The 19,143-nt window shown below is 42.3% G+C and overlaps 1 protein-coding gene across 1 annotated transcript; it reads left to right on the plus strand.

The window, feature by feature from the left end:
- Positions 1-13,805: 13,805 nt before the first annotated feature.
- On the plus strand, positions 13,806-16,893 carry LOC147621275 (uncharacterized). The gene is made up of 7 exons (XM_086823976.1): positions 13,806-14,742; positions 15,332-15,403; positions 15,502-15,566; positions 15,716-15,854; positions 16,044-16,124; positions 16,294-16,383; positions 16,528-16,893. Exons 1-7 carry the CDS (start codon positions 14,137-14,139, stop codon positions 16,615-16,617), a joined length of 1,143 nt encoding a protein of 380 aa, XP_086680102.1. The 5' UTR covers positions 13,806-14,136; the 3' UTR covers positions 16,618-16,893.
- The last annotated feature ends 2,250 nt before the right edge of the window (positions 16,894-19,143 follow it).

The following is a 19,143-nucleotide window of genomic DNA, read 5'->3' on the forward strand; positions in this document are numbered from 1 at the left end:
GTAACTTGAACATATCTAACTGCATCGTAGGAATCCACCAATCTAGCCAACCGACCCATGGGTTAGCCAACCACCCAACCACTGCATTGGTAGGATCCCTTTTTATAAAAATTTGGTTATGTTTTGTCCCGGGTACCAGGGAAAAGAGTTCCTAGGCCCCCTAGCTGGCACTCAAGCAAATTACAAAATAGACACACCACTTACACACCCAATATGAAATTGCCTTTTTCACAGATTCAGCTGTCTTTAAAACAGAGTTGGAATGAAACCATAGTATTTCCATCATAATCCTCAAAATTCTAGTCCAATGTTTTACAATCAAAATGTCATCCGAACTCTCCGTTGAAGACCAGCTAGTCAACCAACGAGATCCAATTTCAAGTTCCAGTTCACTTAGATAATTTCTTTCTAGTCCATCAATATCTTTCTCGACATACGCATAGGTGTCCTAGCACTGCGAGCCCCTGCATCACCTGGTCAGAACCCTCTAGGATCCTCCTTAGGTGTCCTAGCACTTCACTTAGGGACAGCTTCGTCGGCCCTCATCCATCGTACCGAAAGCGCACCATTTTAACCATGCCGAGGTGGTCAAGACCTTAGCAGGCTTTGCTGTGCGAGAGATGTCCTTTGATGACTCCCCACCAGCTGTTACAACGTAATTCTCCTTAGATTAAAGCATAAGCCAAATGCTTCCTCCAGCATTCTGGCGTAAGACAGTTCTTTAGAAAAATAGAGTTTCTATGCAAGTAAGAATTTCCTGTTGAGTTTGATTCCACAAGACCCTTTTTCTCAGTATCCAGAACTTCTTAATGAAAATCACAATTCTAGTATCTTGGTAACCCAGCCATCAATTACAATGAATTTCTGACTTATTTCTCGATGATTGCGGTCTAAGGAAAACTTCTCTAAATCATCGGTAATCCATTCTTCGAGTGAAGAAATGGGAATGGTCACAAGGTTTTGCTTAATTTCTGATTCAAGAGATAGGTAAGCATCTTACTGGCCCACCATTCTCACGTGGTCATGGTCTAACCATAAATTACTCAGATTTAATCCTAGCTTTGATTCCTAAGGATTTTTCTTCTATTTATCTGATAAATTAACTGGGATTTTCAATCATAAGGGTAAAATCCAAAATTATGAAAATTTATTCTTTCCTGGCTACTCATGTACAAGCCCTACAACTGATTTTGGAGCAAATTTGATGCATTTGAATGAGTGGAAAATTACTGGTTTTTGAGCTCTCACAAAACAGAGAAAAAGAGGTCAACTTTTGATGAAATTAAACCTGGTTTTTTGCAAAAATCAATTTATTGATGGGTTGTACACTTGCATTGGAGTGTTAGGAAACATTATATGCCATCAATTAACACTTTGATTAGCCCAAAAACCCTCAGGAGCAGGCGGCGAAGATCTACAGCATAAAACAGAGTATTTTCACATAATTTTGATGCGAGGAGGCCAAATACTACCTGGTTGGTTGATTAATTCCAAAATTGCCTTAGCAATTGGTTGATACATACACCCAAGGAGGAGGCTACATGATTTGTTGGAGAAATTATGCCTTATGGAGCTGGAAATGAGCTGATTAAACAGGCTGTCTACTGGTTGCAGCAGTGAAACAGAGTGTGATTAATCGACTAATTACTCTCTCATCTTAAACAATTGGTCTAATTCCTTTTACATGGAGTTAGTGGACATCATTGCTAAGCTAATGAATGCCTGGTCTCTCAATTTGGACAAGGATTGAAGAAATTAGAGCAATTTTACTACTGGTTTTTTTGGTTTTGAGAAGGGGGTTTGACAAAATTGGTATGTACACACCTTGGATGGTGTTGATATTCAACATTGAGCTTGTTTAGGTGTCAATGCAAGTTATCCACACTTGATTGAACCACTACATTGCAATTTGGAGCCTTGGAAAGCGCATCAAAGCAGGGTATCTTGGACTGCATAAACCAGTTCATTTTGGATGCATACAGTTTGATTTTCCACATCAAAATTGAAGTTTGTTGTGTACTTTGGAGTATCTGGAACACTCATTAGAGTGTGGTTGAGCTGAGGAAGGCTCGTTTACAGATTTGGACGTGTGTGGAAGGTGTATTTGCATTGAGCAAATATGTCAGATAATCTAGTACAAATTGTGGGTGAAAAATTGGATAGGAAGAACTTCCAGGCATGGAAGTACAGGATCACCAAAGTTTTCTGAAGGGAAAAGGTTTTTGGAATCTCATTACACGTGCTGAGCCTGAGCCGAAACTACCCGGACAACCTACACAACAGCAGGTTATAGCTCATAAGCAATGGTCAGAAAGAGCATACAAAGTCTTGCATTACATGTCTATATGTATTTCGGATGCTATACTCATACATATACATGATGCTGAGAATCCCAAGGATGCATGGGATACATTGGTAAAGCTGTTTGATACAGACACGAGTGCTCGCAAGTCTCAATTGCGACAACAGATTCATAATGTGAAACGGAATAGAAGGAGCATCCATGATTATGTACAAGAGATAAAGAAGTATGCAGATGCATTGGCAACAATCAATGCCCCCATGCCTGATGATGATTTGGTAGACATTACCTTGCGTGGTCTTGGCAAGGAGTATAAGTCTTTTGATACATCCATCTCGGTTCGGAGTACAGGTTTACCAGACTTTGATAAGTTAGTTTCACTCTTGTTTGTTGAGGAAATCAAACTCAGTGATTCTTTTCATGATGCATCTACTAGCCATGATGATAATGGCAGAAATCAAGCTTTCTATTCACAAAGAGGATCTAGAGGCAGGGGGAGATTTGCATCACATGGCCGTGGTAATGGACGTGGATGGCACGACAGGTCACCACAACAGAATTTCCAGCCTTCATATGGTGCTAGAGGTGGTCGTGGATATACACCTCAGAGAGGCAGAGGTAATCCTCGTGGTAAAGGACGTTGGCAAGGTCAACAAACATCTATGCACGATGTGGAATGCCATTACTGTGGGAAATTTGGTCATATGGCACGTGATTGTTACCGCAAACAAAATGATTTGAGAGGGGGTAGAGCACTACATGGTGGACATTATGCACAACATGGTGGAAATTATGCATCAGCAGTAATGATGGCAGCGCAAATCACTTGTTTGCCATGAAACATGTTGTGGGAGCTATGATGACAAATGTTGAAAATGATGACACTTGGTATATGGACTCTGGAGCATCAAACCATATGACTTGTCATGGTGAATGGTTTGAGCATATGAAGCCTATGGATGTGAAAGGCTATGTGGAGACAGGAGATGATACCCAACATGCCATTAAACATGTTGGAAGTGTACCATTGGTTATGCACAAATGGTCAAACAAAATCTATGTCAGATGTATTGTATGTGCCTTCTATTACAAAAAGTTTGGCCTCAGTTGGTCAAATGGTGGAATAGTGTTTACAGGTTCGTTTCAACGAGCATGGTTGCTTCGTTGAGGATTTCAAAAATGGATGTAGAGTCATTGCCAAAGGAAAGAAAAAAGACAGGTTGTTTAAGCTGGATGCTGCGATTCCTGAGTTGAAATCAACCATGTTCTCTAAAAGCCAGAATGTGGTACAGGACATTGATATGTGGCATAAGAGGATTGGACATGTGAACACACAAGCAAGAGGCATTGTTAGTGGGCTGCCTAGATTCAAGTACGATGGGAATATGCATGTTTGTGAAGCCTGTCAGGTTGGAAAGCAGGCGAGGTTGCGGTTTCATAGAGAAGGAAACATGAGTAGCAGGCCACTTGAGAAAGTACATAGCGATGTATGGGGTCCTGCAAAAAACCCATCCATTAAAGGCAGTTTATATTATGTGACATTCATTGATGATTTCAGCAGAATGACATGGATTTACTTTCTCAGAGAGAAAAGTGAAGTGTTGGGAAAGTTTATGGATTTCAAAGCTTTTGCAGAGCAGCAATATGACTCTTGGATAAAATGTTTGAGGACAGATGGAGGTGGTGAATACACCTCACATGCTTTTGAGCATTTCTTGAGAAAGCATGGCATAAGAAGGCAATTAACTTGTAGGTATACACCTCAGCAAAATGGTGTTGCTGAGAGAAAGAATAGTCATTTGTGAAGTGGCCAGGGCGATGCTCAATGAAAAGAGCATGCCAGATTATTATTGGGCAGAAGCATGTGCCACTGCAGTGTATATACTTAATAAGACACCCACAGCAGCCATACATGGAAGTACGCCAGAGATGCGGCTTACACGTTTTAGGCCAGACATTGGACACCTCAAAGTGTTTGGATGCATAGCTTATGTACATGTGCCTGATGAAAGAAGGAGGAAGTTGGATCCTAAGGCAGAAAAGTGTGTGTTTGTTGGATATGCACAGGATCTTAAGGCATACAAATGTTACAATCCACAAACTAGGCAAGTGGTTATCTCACGAGATGTGGTGTTTGATGAGCTTGCTAGTTGGTACAAAGCAAAGGAGGAAGGTGTCATTGATTCTCTTGAAGCTGATGTGCATGTGAACTTGCCACAAGCAAGTTCTAGTTCTACTTCTATGTCTGGGCCAGCAGAGTCAAAGAGTAGTGAAAAGATGCAGGGGGGAAGAGAGCTTGAGCTCTTGCAAGCACACACACACACACTCACAAAACCCTAATAGAGAACACACAAAGGTGAGAGGCTGAAAATCTTCTTCTTCTCTACTCAACACTCAACACACCATATACAAAGATAAGAGTACACATAATATGAAAGGTACTCAACCAATACATACAAGGGTTCTCTATAGTGTGAACCCAACTAAATGAGCTGGCGCTATAACTATGCCAGTCTCTAGAATGGTTGTCACACAGCCTGTCATCCCACTGGCCGCATATCACCCAAGATCTCACCAACCATGCCAGTGGTGTAAGTGTGGGGCCTATCCCCTAGGCGGGTCATCAGTGTCCACCACCTCACTAGACGAGCTTGATATCTCAACACTCCCCCTCGAGCTCAACTCCATCTCATGTACACCAAGTGAAGCCCTGAATCTGCGGAGCTTCTCTGTACCCAATGCTTTGGTGAAGATGTCAGCTACCTGATCCTCTGTGCTGACATAAACAAGGTCAAGGTCTCCTGCCAAGACCTTCTCTCTAACGAAATGGTAGTGAACCTCTATGTACTTCGTACGAGCATGAAAGACTGGGTTCCTGGCCAACTGTATACAGCTAATGTTGTCACAAAAAATGACAACTTGTCTATCCACTGATAGACCCAAATTGAGATACTTTCTTGGAATTAAAGTGATCAAAGACCATGCATGTACATGGTTAGTGCAGCGCCAATATACATTGGATACGTTGGCAAAATATGGCATAACAGGGTGTAAGCCAATGAGTATACCTTTGGAGCAGAATGTAAAGTTGCGGGCTGATTTTGGTGAGGAGTTGGACGATCCATCTATGTACAGAATGTTACCATATTATAGTAGTGATGTGTGTGAACACACTTAGGACCGCCGGGGCACTTTTTCCCTCACTAGGAGGTTTTTTCCCCCGTGCATTGTATATACGCCCATTATCTTCTAGGGCTTGTTATCTTTCATTTTTGGCACTCATAATACACTACTGTGTTGTGCTCAAGCTTCCTCATCTTCTTGAAGTTGTGTGTGCATTCCTGCAACCCTAATTCCAACAATTGGTATCAGAGCAGGCTTCCTCCTCCCGGGCAGCATCACCGGCACCTGCCGCTTCATCTCCTCCGATTGCGACGAGGTTTCACGAGCGACTGCAGGTTAGTATATGCCGTGGGAAAGCCCGTAGGACCTGGTCATTTCAGAATTTTGATCTGAGGTCATTTCGCCCTCCGTTTTTGCATTCCAAGTACTGCGCAGGCAAAATCGTCCTACTGTGCAGATTTTCTGTCAAGATTAAAATCTGCAGGACAGGTGCCCATTCGTCTGTTTTGGGCTGTGCTACATAGCACAGGTCGATTTTATACAGGTTTACCTCTTACAGACAGCATTTACATCTAGTAGTACAGTCATTGGCCATGGCTGACAACAATGATGTATTCCGCATGTTGGCTGCTGAGGATAAGTTGGATGGCACCAACTATCCATTGTGGGCATATATGATGAGACATGTATCGGTAGCAAAGGGGTTATGGAACATTGTGCAGGGTATTGATGCACGTCCTATTGTGGCTGGGAATGCTGCAAACACATCAGAAACAGGTACTGTTGATGATGGTGCAGGCACAAGTGCTGTAGCAGCTGTTCGAGAACCACCACTTTCAGCAGAGCAGATTCGTTGGGATGGTAGAGATGCGCAGGCTCATGCCTTGATTGCGCTGTCTGTCAAACGTACCATTATCCCACATATTCGCTCCTGCAGGACTTCTAAGGATGCTTGGGATGTACTTGCCACATTGTATCAGGCAAGAAATGAGGCTCGTGTTGCTTACCTCCGAAAACAGTTGGAGAGTGAGCATATGAACGAAGGTGATTCTATGGATAGCTTTTTGACAAAGATCAAGGATTTCAAAGAGCAGCTCATTTCTGCAGATGAAATCCTGTCAGACAGTTCACTTGTGCAGACTGTTTTGAATGGTCTACCAGATTCTTATCAGGGTTTTGCTTCCACTCTTCGCTTGATGATGAAAGGCAATCCCAATGCCTTATCATTTGAGGAGTTAGTTTCTGTTTTGCTGCAAGAAGACCAGTCAAGGCAAAACAGGAATATTATGCGTGTCGCAGATCAAGCCTTCGTTGCTAGTCAGAGAAGCGGGAAAGGTAAAGCTGGCTTTTCTTCTAGTAAGCAGAAATCTGCAAATGCTGCGCAACCAAAGAAGGAAGACAAAGATGAGAAGAAGGGTGACAAACAGAAGACATTTTGCAAGTACTGTAAGGGAAATGATCATGTCATCAAAGCGTGTCCTAAGCTGGCTGCGAAAGAGGCTAAGAAGAAAGAGGCTGGTATGGCTGTTGTTGCAGATGCCTCTCCTTCTAACAATGAATCTGCTAATGTTGTGCACGATACAGAATGGGCATTCAATGCGCAGTGCAGTTATGACCCATCTTTGCATGACACATGTATGTCTGCAGTAGATTCAGATGTATGGTACTTTGACAGTGGTGCCACTAAGCATATCACCTCGCAGCGCAGTTTATTCACTTTCCTTGAGTCTGCTCCCACAGGGAATACTGTCACTTGTGCCAATAACTCCTCTTATCCCGTTAAAGGAGTTGGACAGATTGTGCTGAATGTTGCAAATTGCAACACCTTTACACTTTTTGATGCATTGTATGTGCCAGGGATCAAAAAGAATCTGCTGTCAGTCTCCGCATTTGCCAAAACAGGTTTGGTTGTAAAATTTGTGGATGACAGATGTACTGTTCATGATCTCTCTTGTGGTGACATCATTGTAGCATCTGGTTCACTATGTCGAGGGCTGTATAAGCTCAATATGGATGGCAAATGTGTAGAGGATTCAGCATGTGCTATTATGGATACGCAGGCTATTTCAAATGCAAAACTGTGGCATGCACGTTTTGGTCATCTGAATTTTGCAAGTTTGCTGCGCCTGCAGAAATCTGAAATGGTGTCTTCTTTGCCTAAGCTTGAGGCACCTGTCAAGCATGTTTGTGAGGGCTGCATATTGGGTAAAATGCAGCGTGCTTCCTTTCCCAAAGATGGATCAGTGAGAGCTGAACGCAGATTGCAGCTTGTTCACAGTGATGTTTGTGGTCCCATGCAAACTCCATCATTTGGAAACTACCTTTACTTCGTGACTTTCATTGATGATTTTACCAGGCATGCATGGGTATATCCTTTGAAGGCAAAGTCCGAAGTGTTTTTGTGCTTCAAACAGTTTTTGGTTATGGCTGAAAATGTGTCAGAAAGTAAGATGGGCACCCTCCGTTCAGATCGAGGGGGGGAGTATATGTCTTCAGAATTTAATGCATTTCTGGCTGAGCGTGGGATAAAACACCAATGTACAGTGCCGTATACACCACAGCAAAATGGTGTGGCTGAGAGAAAAAACAGGTCTCTCATGGAAATGGCAAGATGTATGGTTAAGAGTCAAAGTCTACCACATGGTTTTTGGCTTGAGGCTGTCATGTGTGCCACTTATGTACTAAATAGGTGTCCCACCAAAGCATTACAGGTTGTCACTCCATATGAGGCTTGGCATGGCCGCAAGCCATCTGTTGGCCATTTACGTGTTTTTGGTTGCCTGGCATATGCATTAGTGCCTGTGCAACATCGCAGAAAATTGGATGACAAAGCTGTCAAATGTATTTTTGTTGGATATAGTGCTGAGAGCAAAGGCTATCGTTTGTATCATCCACAGACAAAGCGCATTTTGGTTAGCCGTGATGTTGTATTTGTGGAAGATGCAGTTCAGCCCTTGGTTTCATGTACTAAGGAGACAGATATCAGCTCACGTGATGTCTATGATACATTGTTGCCTCTTTTCAGTGGTGCACAGTCAAGTGCAATACCTCATGAGGCAGTTTTTCAGCCTATGCAGGTTTTAAATGATGGCACAGATCAGCCTATATCTGATGCAGATGTGCATGATGCACTTGAGGATGAGAGACAAGAGATTGAGGGCTCTAGGAATATGCCTAGATGGATGGTGCAGACTTTGCGTGACAGCAAGTTGGATGCCCCTTTGTCTAGTCGCACTCGTTCTGGCACTCATGGTGCCTCTTATGCGTCAGATTGTTATGCATTGGCTGTTTCTAGTATGTGCGATGAAAGTGAGCCTGTTTCATTTGATGAGGCACAAAGTTCAGAAAATTGGATGGCTGCTATGCAAGCAGAATACGATGCTATTATGAAGAATGGTACATGGTCTTTATGTGACTTGCCCCCTGGCAAGAAGGCCATTGGCACTAAGTGGGTATACAAATTGAAGCGTAAGCCTGATGGCACAGTGGATCGCCATAAGGCTAGGCTTGTTGCAAAAGGTTATGCTCAAGAGAAGGGCATTGATTTTGATGAGACTTTTGCACCCACATGTCGTATGACCACTGTTCGTAGCATCTGTGCATTAGCAGCTCATAATGGTTGGAATGTACATCAGCTGGACATAAAGACTGCGTTCTTAAATGGAGATTTGCATGAGGAGGTGTATGTATCGCAGCCTCGTGGTTTTGTTCAAAGAGGGCAGGAAAACAAAGTGTGCAGGTTAAAAAAGGCTTTATATGGTTTAAAGCAAGCTCCACGAGCTTGGTATGAAAAAATACATGCATATTTGACTGCACATGGGTTTCAGAATAGTCCAACAGAAAGCACTTTGTATGCTAAACGTGTGGATGGTGTACATCTAATCATTGCTCTCTATGTCGATGACATGCTGCTCACAGGACCAAATGAGAGTCATATTGCTGATTTTAAGGCTGATTTGAATGCCTCTTTTGAGATGTCAGATTTGGGGCATTTGCATCATTATTTGGGGATACAATTTAAGCAGTGTGATGGAGGTATTGCTTTGTGTCAAACAAAGTATATTGAAACATTGTTGCGGAGATTTGGCCTTGAAGACTGCAAGCCTATTGCTACTCCAATGGAGACAGGTTTGAAGTTGAGTCTTCATGATGCTGGAGATCACTTTGATGTCACACTCTATCAGACAGCTGTTGGTTGCCTCATTTATGTATGCATTACGAGGCCAGACATTCAGTTTGCAGTCTCACAGGTGAGCAGATTTATGCATAGCCCAGGCATTAAGCATTGGCAGGCAGTGAAGCGTATCTTTCGCTATTTGAGTGGTACTCGGCATCTTGGGTTGTTTTATCCCAAGGGGGGATCATTGCCGCCAGATTTACATGCTTTTTCAGATTCTGACTGGGCTGGTTGTTATGACACACGCGTGTCCACGAGTGGTTTTTGCTTCATGCTTGGAAGCTCATGCATATCATGGTTGAGCAAGAAGCAGCCTACTGTGGCCACTTCTAGTTGTGAAGCTGAGTACAGGGCAGCTTTCACAGCTACGGTTGAGTGTGTGTGGCTCAGACGCCTTATGGCTGATTTGGGTGTTGGGCAGCCATCTGCCACCACCATCTTCACTGACAGTCAGAGCGCATTGGCAGTTGCGCGGAACCCAGTGTTCCATGCTCGTACGAAGCACATTGAGGTGCACTACCATTATGTCAGGGAGAGACTCTCTGCAGGAGAGATCAGTTTGGCTTATGTGCCAACACAGGATAACCTTGCAGACCTTTTCACAAAGGCTCTGCCTCGTGAGAAGTTCGAAGCTTTTCGCAAAGCTTTGGGCTTACTCCCTTTTGTGGATTCGTCCACATAGCTAGACACTTCCCTATACATGAGTGCTAGCTCTTGTTCACCGCATCACTCCAGGGGGGATTTGTTACCATATTATAGTAGTGATGTGTGTGAACACACTTAGGACCGCCGGGGCACTTTTTCCCTCACTAGGAGGTTTTTTCCCCCGTGCATTGTATATACGCCCATTATCTTCTAGGGCTTGTTATCTTTCATTTTTGGCACTCATAATACACTACTGTGTTGTGCTCAAGCTTCCTCATCTTCTTGAAGTTGTGTGTGCATTCCTGCAACCCTAATTCCAACACAGAACGATGGTTGGTAGTCTCATTTACATGACTATCACATGCCCGGATTTGAGTTATGCTGTGGGGCTAGTAAGCCAGTTTATGCAGAGCACCAAAAAACCTCATTTGGATGCAGTGAGACGCATTATGCGATATGTAAAGACCACTGCACATTATGGTCTTCTTTATGAGAGTGGTAAAGGCTTGGATATACATGGCTACACAGATGCTGATTGGGCAGGTAGCTCATATGACAGGAGGTCTACTAGTGGTTATGCCTTTACACTTGGAAGTGCTGTGGTGAGTTGGAGTAGCAAAAAGCAACCTACTGTTGCTTTATCTAGTACAAAGGCTGAATACAGGGGTGCAGCCATTGCTACTTGTGAAGGAATATGGTTAAAGAATCTCTTGGTTGATTTGGGTGAGCCTATTGATGGCAAAGTTGTCATTCATTGTGACAACATGAGTAGTATATAGTTGGCCAAGAATCCAGTGTTTCATGCGCGGACCAAACTCATAGAGGTCCATTATCACTTTGTCAGAGAGAAGGTGCTAGATGGTAAAGTGGATCTACAGTATGTGAAGACTAGAGCAGGTGGCTGATATCTTTACAAAGCCACTTAGCAGGGAGAAGTTTGAGTACTTTCGTACTATGTTGGGAGTACGTGGGATGAGCTTGAGGGGGAGTGTTGAGAGCTTTGATAGCCCAAGCTCATCTACATCTTCATCTATGGCAGTACATCATGAGCTTGAGAGGGGTTGTTGAGATTCAAGCTCGATGTCAGTGTGTGCTAGCTGTGCTATGTGCTGGCATGTTAGGTAGCAGCATGTGTGAGACACAAATGACCGCGTCTAGCTGGTCATAGTGTAGATGTGTGTGGACATAACTTATAGTGTGTTTTGTGTATTATGGATTATGGCTTTATGCATTGTGTGAGAAGGAAGATGGCTTCCCTCTATGGTTAGGGTTTGCAATATACATTAGGATTTGCTCCTGTGTGTGTGTCTCCTCTCCCTCTACCTGTTTTTGAACAGATGAGGGGGGTAATCTCCAAGAGAGGATGGAGATTTGTGAAGCTTCAAAGCTTCCCAAAGTAGAGGCAAAATAGAGGGATAATAGAATTACACTAAAATGAAGATAATACAATACACAAAGATGAAAATACAAAGGAATGAGGGTCTATTTAGAGGCTAGGAAGGCCACTAACAAAGTCCAACTGGGTTCTAGAGGCTTCCAGCTTAAGTTTGACCCAATTTGGACAAGATTTGGACCAGTTTGCAGGAGGAGAGATGAGAGATAAAAATATCTCATTTTTTTGAATTAAAAATGCAAGGTAATGATGAAAAAAAAAGGTGCCTCCTTCATGAGTCCTCTCCCTCCTTATTGAGGTGTCAAAATTTTATTTTTTTACTAATAAACCTTAACTTTTAACTAATAAACCCAGTACTTGGTCAACTCTTCATCTTATGTGAAGATTTACTCATTTTTGGGGTATTTTCTTTTATTCTTTGTATTTTTGTCATCCCAACACTTGGATTAATCCTATTGGCCCTTTAGAACCTTATTTGGACCTTAGTAAATTTTTTTTAAAAATGTGGACCCTTAGGCTAAGGTCTTTAATACACATATTCAATTAATTTCTAATGCACATTGAAAAATTCTTTTTGAACTTCTGTTTTAGGGAAATTCACCTTAGATATTAGGAGAAACTTTGTATCCAAAAATATCTCAAAATTGAATTATCTCTCTCTAGAATATTTTCTCTCTCTAGGCTAAAAACAAGGGAAAACAATGTTTTCTTGCATTCTGAGATAGGAGATGATTACAGGGGACTGAGAGGAGAGCTTATACATCTTTTAGGGCTGAGGAGGAACCTTACATCCTCTCCCACTCGAAAAATGCGAGATGTCCTCATCTCGCAAAGTGGGGGTAATCCTTTACCAGCGAAAGATATAATGTCTCATACATGGACTCATGCTCTTATTGTTTAATATTGTAGAGCTATCTCACTGGACTCCACTTATCAGCGCTTCTTTACAAAGCTTGGCGCAAACACATTCTTAAGCCGAGTAAAATTGACCTTATTCTTTGGCTTTAGAGTCCTATACCATTGGCATGCCTTCCCACGTAATGTTTAGGAAAATGAATGGATCTTCGTGATCTCATCAATGGGTCCACATGTTTCACAAATTGATTTAAAGATTTTCACATGTTGGATGGGATCACTATCTTCATTGAAGCTTTACATGAGTTTTGCAATGTGGTATGGCTTCATGGGGTTTTGCCTCAAGACATGAACCTATATTCTCAAACTAATAAATAGGATATCCGCAAGTTTGTAAATGGCCTAATTTAAACTCCAAATTGGTACACAAGTCATTTACATCTCATTATTTGCCTAGTTTTGCATGCCACAGTTTTGCAAGTGATTTTTGGGGTTAAAATTAAAGTTTTTTGGCGTAAAGACCTCAAGAGCAAATATGTGTAGAATTCAGTAAGGGCTTTAGAGGCTAACTTGAAAGAATTTTTCCAATTCCTCACTGTTGGGAGATTCATGCTCGTGAACACAACTGTTTTCCTAGGCTTGAAAAGACCTACACATGCAGATTTTATGTGAGCCTCTCCAAAGGTCGGGTGGTGGACACTCCTGCATGAGCACATGGCTAATATTGGTCGTGTGCTTGGTTTAGTAAAATTGTATGCCTTAACAACATGAAAGTCAAAGCTGACAAAAGCCTAATTTGAGTGAGCACTATCCCATGAATTGTCTCTCCTGTGCTTTTGACTTGCATCTCCTCCAAAATTTAAAGTGGTGAGGCGTGCATCTCCAGTGCTCAACTGAGCCCATACAATTGCCCAAAATCTCACAGTGCATCTCGGGTGCTCAGCAGAGCCCACACAATTACCCAAAATGTAGCATGCTTGTTGCCACTGGCCACTCAGCTCATGTGAAGTACCACCAATGTCTGGGAAATGGGTGCCTTGGCTAGCTGGTCATGTTTTGGGAATAGCCGACTAGACTTGCATCCTAAAGGAGTCACTAGAGACAAAAGGGAAAATAGTGTAATTATGGGAAAGATGTATGCATGTATTGCTTGATTTGTCGGTTTAACGAGAAGGCAACGGCGCGAAATGTGTATGCTTCTTCCAAATTTTTTTCTAGAACAATTTACCACTATGTGAGAGGATGTGGTATGAGTGTAGAATATATGAAGCTTCCATGTGAACCCCCTCCCCCACGGAACATTCTTTTCTTAAACATTTCATTGAATTTGTTCTCAATTGTCAACACGCTTTGGAGTTGTTGAGCCTAGGACCTACCATATTGTAGTGGGTGACTTCGCCTTCTTTCCTTGTACAGATCCATAGACCGCTCGAACGCTCCCAGATTCAATGGTTATCACTTGAAAAAAGGAAGAATCCCAATCTCTCTTTCTTCCATATTGATTCAGAACCTGTGATTCTAGCAGAACACACATATTCTTACATAGAGATAGATAGCCTGTGATTCTTGTGCTTTTCTCTTCGCGTAGCTCCACGGTTTCCTCAGAAATCAAATTAGGGTTTCCCTTCCCTTCTTCTCACCATGAGTGAACATGTGTCTCTCTCAGCCAAATGCACAGACATTGCCTCGGGGCAGCGCACAGAAATCGGAAGAAACAGCTTCACATCAGATATGGCTCATCTATCGGATGAGGAAGTGTCCATGTTTTCAAGCATTAAAGGGCTTGGCAAAGAAGGAAGCAAGTTTTGCAGCCGAGAAACCCCAGGTCTAGATATCGCTTGCAACAGAGAAACCCTAGGGGCGGCAGAGATTGTGTGCATGAGCGGGAATATGGTTCCAGAGATATCTTGCAGCAGAGAAATGGTAAAGCCAGAGATGGCTTGCAGAAGAGAAACCGTAAGGGCAGAGATGGTGTGCAATGGAGAAACACCAGGGCAAGTGATCGAAATGTTGTGTGACAGAGAAGCCCTAGCTCCACAGATGGCGGCCAATGGAGCACAGATGGTTCGCAGCAGAGATACCTTAGGGGTGGACATGGCCATTGAAGTTAGGTTGGACTGCAGCAGAGAAACCCCAGGAGTAGACATGGCTATTGACACTCCTACTGCCGCTGAGTGCAGAATCTGCCAGGAAGAAGATGAGATTGCCAATCTCGAGTCGCCTTGTGCCTGCTCTGGGAGCCTGAAGGTATGCTCTTTTACTCTTTTTATTAAATAAAGTGCATAGCTATATCAAACATCTCTTTCTGCATGACATACATCTTATAAAAAAAAAGCAAAGCAAATTTCTTAGAAAAGAGTCATACATTTTTGTACGAGTCCATTACATCTTTAAAGTTTTTTAGTTGTTAGTAATCACCGAGTAAATTGTGTGTGTGTGTGAGAGAGAGAGAGAGAGAGAGAGAGAGAGAGAGAGAGATTACCTTCATCCATAGCCTCTGACATTCTTCCAGAGATGAGCAATATTTCAACATATATTTTATTTCCCACCCAATGTCACTCTTCCATGGGTAACAGTGATTGTATAAGGAACGGCCGGAAGTAAGGTTCATTTCAGACATGACCACATACACGGCTTGTGTCCGCCTTCGTTAAAGGAGCTTCTGTGCAGCTGCTTGCCAGCATTTCACAAGACAGGCCTAATACAGAACTATTAGTATTAATATAGTACTAATTCACCATTTTGTCTTTGTTTACAATTTTATGTAGAGGTAAATACACAATTAATTCTGCACAGTGTCTTCATTGTCTTTTTTTTTGAGTCCCCTTCTGTGCAGTTTGCCCATCGTAAATGTGTACAACATTGGTGTAATGAGAAAGGGGACACCATTTGTGAAATATGCCAGAAGGTGCACTTCCCCCTCTATTTTTTTTGTTTTTTTTTCATAAATTGTTTTACACTTGTAATTGTGCACAATGATAATTTTGCATGTGCTTTGTATGATAGCCTTTTGAGAGTGGCTATACTACACCCCAGCCAGTCAGAGCTGACAGCATCCCGATCAACATTGGGTAAGCTTCTTGTTACCCTTCTCATCCAAGTGATACGGTAGTTGTTTACTCTGTTAAGATGTCTGTGTAAGTGACTTCTGATTGGAATTTAGTTTTCATAATCTATCTTTTTAGGAAGCTTAGTAATAAGTGTGCTAAATTGCTGGCAGGGCTGGTTGGGACATTGTGAGTGGTCAACCTAGGCTTTTTACCTTGGCTGCAGACCATCACTTCCTGGATGCCGACTATGATGAGTATGCAGGATCACACGCATACAGTGCTGCTTGCTTTCGCTCCATCGCCCTAATGGTACTTTTTCTTGTCTTGAAAACCAAAGACTTCTTTATCATTTTTTGATATAGTGCATCAAAAAGCCATCATTAGGCAAAATCACAACAGCAGTAAGTTAATCTCAAAAAAGAGGGGAAGAGTGCTTTTCTTTTTTACACGACTTGGTGAATGACTACTACTTTTTTGTTTTGCTATCAATAAATTAAGCTTGTGGCGCTACTCCTCCTCCGGCACATCCTCTCGATGACAGGTGTTGGAGCAGACGAAGATGCCTCAACCTTTTTCTTGGTAACTGACAATATGTGTGTGTGTGTGTGTGTGTGTGAGAGAGAGAGAGAGAGAGAGAGAGAGAGAGAGGGCACCACTAGTTTCAAAGTCCTTCAAGAGAGGTGTTTTATATGAGGATAGTCTTCAGTGACTTACAAGCTGCCAACATCTGTTCTTGAGCTTTTGGCAGCTTTCTCTTGTGAGGGCTGCGGGTTTTCTAATCCCTTGCTACATCATGGCACGTGCGATGAATGCTCTGCAATCTAGGCGACAACAACAGGTGATTGTCCAGAAGTCTTATGATTCATTTCTTAAGTGTGTTTTAGATTTTTATGGGTCTCAGTTTCTAGATAAGCAGTTTGGGAAACCACCTTTTTTTGGGCTCATAGTTTAGTTTTTGACATATGGGCTGTGGGCAATGCAGGAAGCAGCAATGGCAGCAGCAGCAGAGGTCTCGTACCTCTTACAAGCAGGGCAAGGTCGAGGAGTTGTCTCCCCAGAGAGATCAGCATAAAGTCATACTGCAGTGCATTGCCTTGAAACAAATCACATTTTTCCTCTTTAATGTATATGGAAGAGCATAAGGGGACAAGACCCCAACTTATTGAATGCCTATTAGGGGCCCTTAGCAAAACATTTGGAGCGAAAAAGCCATGGCTTTTTCTTGTGCAGCACCTTTTGAGTTGCACACAGGAAGGAGCCACTTGCAACTGTTCATATGTATGTGTGTGATATTTGTACAGTTCTATGGATATTATAAACTCAAGTACTTAACTCTTCTTTAGCAAAATTGGATTGTCTTTCATCAATTCTAAAAGTTCAACCGCCCACCAGTAGATGCTTCATGGGCTAGACAATCATTCTATATCGTATGGATAAAAATAGCACCAAAGTTCTATATAAGCAATGGATGGGCTCATAACTCATGTATTGGGCCTGTAGGTCTGGATCTAAACAGGGTCTTGGGCTGCTGAGCTTTGTAGGTTAGTACCATGCATGTGTGTCGAGCTTTGTAGGCTGGTATTATGGTCTAGAAATATGAAGGTCTCATGCTATGGTGATGCACACATCTCTCCCCCTAGTTTGAGGGTTGCTTTGCGCAACGAGCCTACAGATGGGAGGTGAGTTCGCCTACTGCTTTCATTGTGTGACCTACGTGTTTGTATGTAAGTGCTCTACATGGGGGGATGGCATTGTGAGGATGCTACAACTGGTATCAGAGCTCGGCTTGCATCAAAATCAGAGCTTTGAAGTTCTATTGACGACAATACAAGGTATGAAGATGATTGATCTGTTTGGGAAGAGGCTCCTCTCTCTTCTCGTGGAGGAGGTATCTCGTATTCCTCGAGGAGGAGAAGGTTAAATTGTTCCGTTTCTCTTGGGAGGATGGAAAATGCTAAAGACTCTTAAGTAAAGGAGGCACATATTTTCTTTTTACGATCCACCACCACTCCACAAGGTGGTATTTTGGTTTCATGGGTTCCCCATCGAGATGATATGATATGCTGTTGCTGGTGGTGAGGGTTGTCTACTTTAAACAGACCCAACTGGCTATCATTGTTGGTAGCCTTACCATGCTGGTAAGGAACTGCCGCTTAGGGCTCTTCACCCTTCTTTCTAGTCATTGGTTCTCTGCCGTAAGTGTGGGTGTGTTGCAGGCACACAAGATGTGAAGGTGTGGTAGGGGCAATTGTAGCAGTATGCACATGGAAGAGTGAGTTAAGTACCCTTGTATATACTTGGAGATGGGGATGCATGCTACAGGTGTTGGAACTTTGGTGGTTGGGAACTAAAGAGGTGACTCGTGGTTGCAAGCTAATCCTTTTTTGGGAAGGTGTTAAGCTTTTATCTTTTATCAAGGATTCAGTCCAGTCTTATTAGCTAACCCTTTGCAAGGCAATGTTCACATGTTCTTTTCTGGGGTAATGGTTTTCAGTTCTTCCTAGAGCGAGTTGATTTTTTTCGCCAATCGTAACTAGAGCAAAGCATCCTGAAATTAGCCTCCTAGTGTGCGTATGCAAAAGCACTTATGTCTCTCTTGGCTTGTTGCAATTGGGTACCATAAGGCGGCACGAGCTCGTTTCCATTTGTGGAGATATGGGGCCTTGTGGTGGGAAGCCATTGTTGGCTATTGTGGATGTGGAGAAGCATGGTAGAAGGGCGTTGTTTATGTGGCTTGCAGCTAAGAATGAGATTTTCACAAAATTGCAAATCAATGACTACTCGATCATGCTAATGGCTGCCATCTTCTAATGACAAGTTGTTGCCTTTTCTTGGCTCCAAATCCAAGGGTCCTCTTCTAATGAGAAGGTTTCACCTTTCCTTGGTTCCAAATGTAAGAGCCATCTTCTAATGAGAAGGTTTCACCTTTCCTTGATTCCAAATCCAACAAAGTTGGATAGACCGTTCCTTTGGTCAAAGATGGAGGAGAAATTTAGGTAGTACTATATCAATCTTTTAAAATGAAAATATTCAAGTTCAAATATAAGTATTGTTCAACATTTGAAAGACAATTAAAGGACCTACTTATTTTAGTGGATGATTCAATCTCTTCTCAAAGTTAAATGGAATTATTTCTCCTATTGACATGCTGGTGGCGGTTATTTGCTGGGATTGAGAACAATTAAACAAGCTTGAAATCTAATGGAGAGAGAGTTGAGCTGGAATTAAATTCCTAAGATATCCATGCAAAAGCCTTTAATTTTGCTTAAGTAGATATATTAAAGATGGCATTTGTGGACATACTCTTGGTGTCATTTGCAAAAACAATGGATATGGAGGCATTCATTTGTAAAACAATGTCCTTATGCTGCTATCTGATTGCTATCATCAGAGCAGTGTGACACTACTATAAGAATTGTGATTGCTATAAAGCAGTGCTCTGTGGAAGTAACCTAACCTTAAATCAACACAATCAATGACCAATTGCACACACACATTCCCAATTTGAATAATAGACATTTCAAGGAAGACTGACTATATTAATGTAGTAATAGATATAGTATAAGAGTTTGAATTGTGTGGGGGACTTGACTCAATT

The sequence above is a fragment of the Cibotium barometz genome, chromosome 30, assembly GCF_041138505.1.
Source record: "Cibotium barometz isolate CiBa-2024 chromosome 30, ASM4113850v1, whole genome shotgun sequence".
Classification (NCBI taxonomy): Eukaryota; Viridiplantae; Streptophyta; class Polypodiopsida; order Cyatheales; family Cibotiaceae; genus Cibotium; species Cibotium barometz.

Bases quoted from the DNA above. Each gene is read 5' to 3' on its own strand.
- LOC147621275 (XM_086823976.1), top strand. From the start codon at position 14,137: ATGAGTGAACATGTGTCTCTCTCAGCCAAATGCACAGACATTGCCTCG. The intron at 15,855-16,043 runs GTACTTTTTCTT...CAATAAATTAAG, and splicing joins TTCGCTCCATCGCCCTAATG to CTTGTGGCGCTACTCCTCCT. The intron at 16,384-16,527 runs GTGATTGTCCAG...TGGGCAATGCAG, and splicing joins AATCTAGGCGACAACAACAG to GAAGCAGCAATGGCAGCAGC.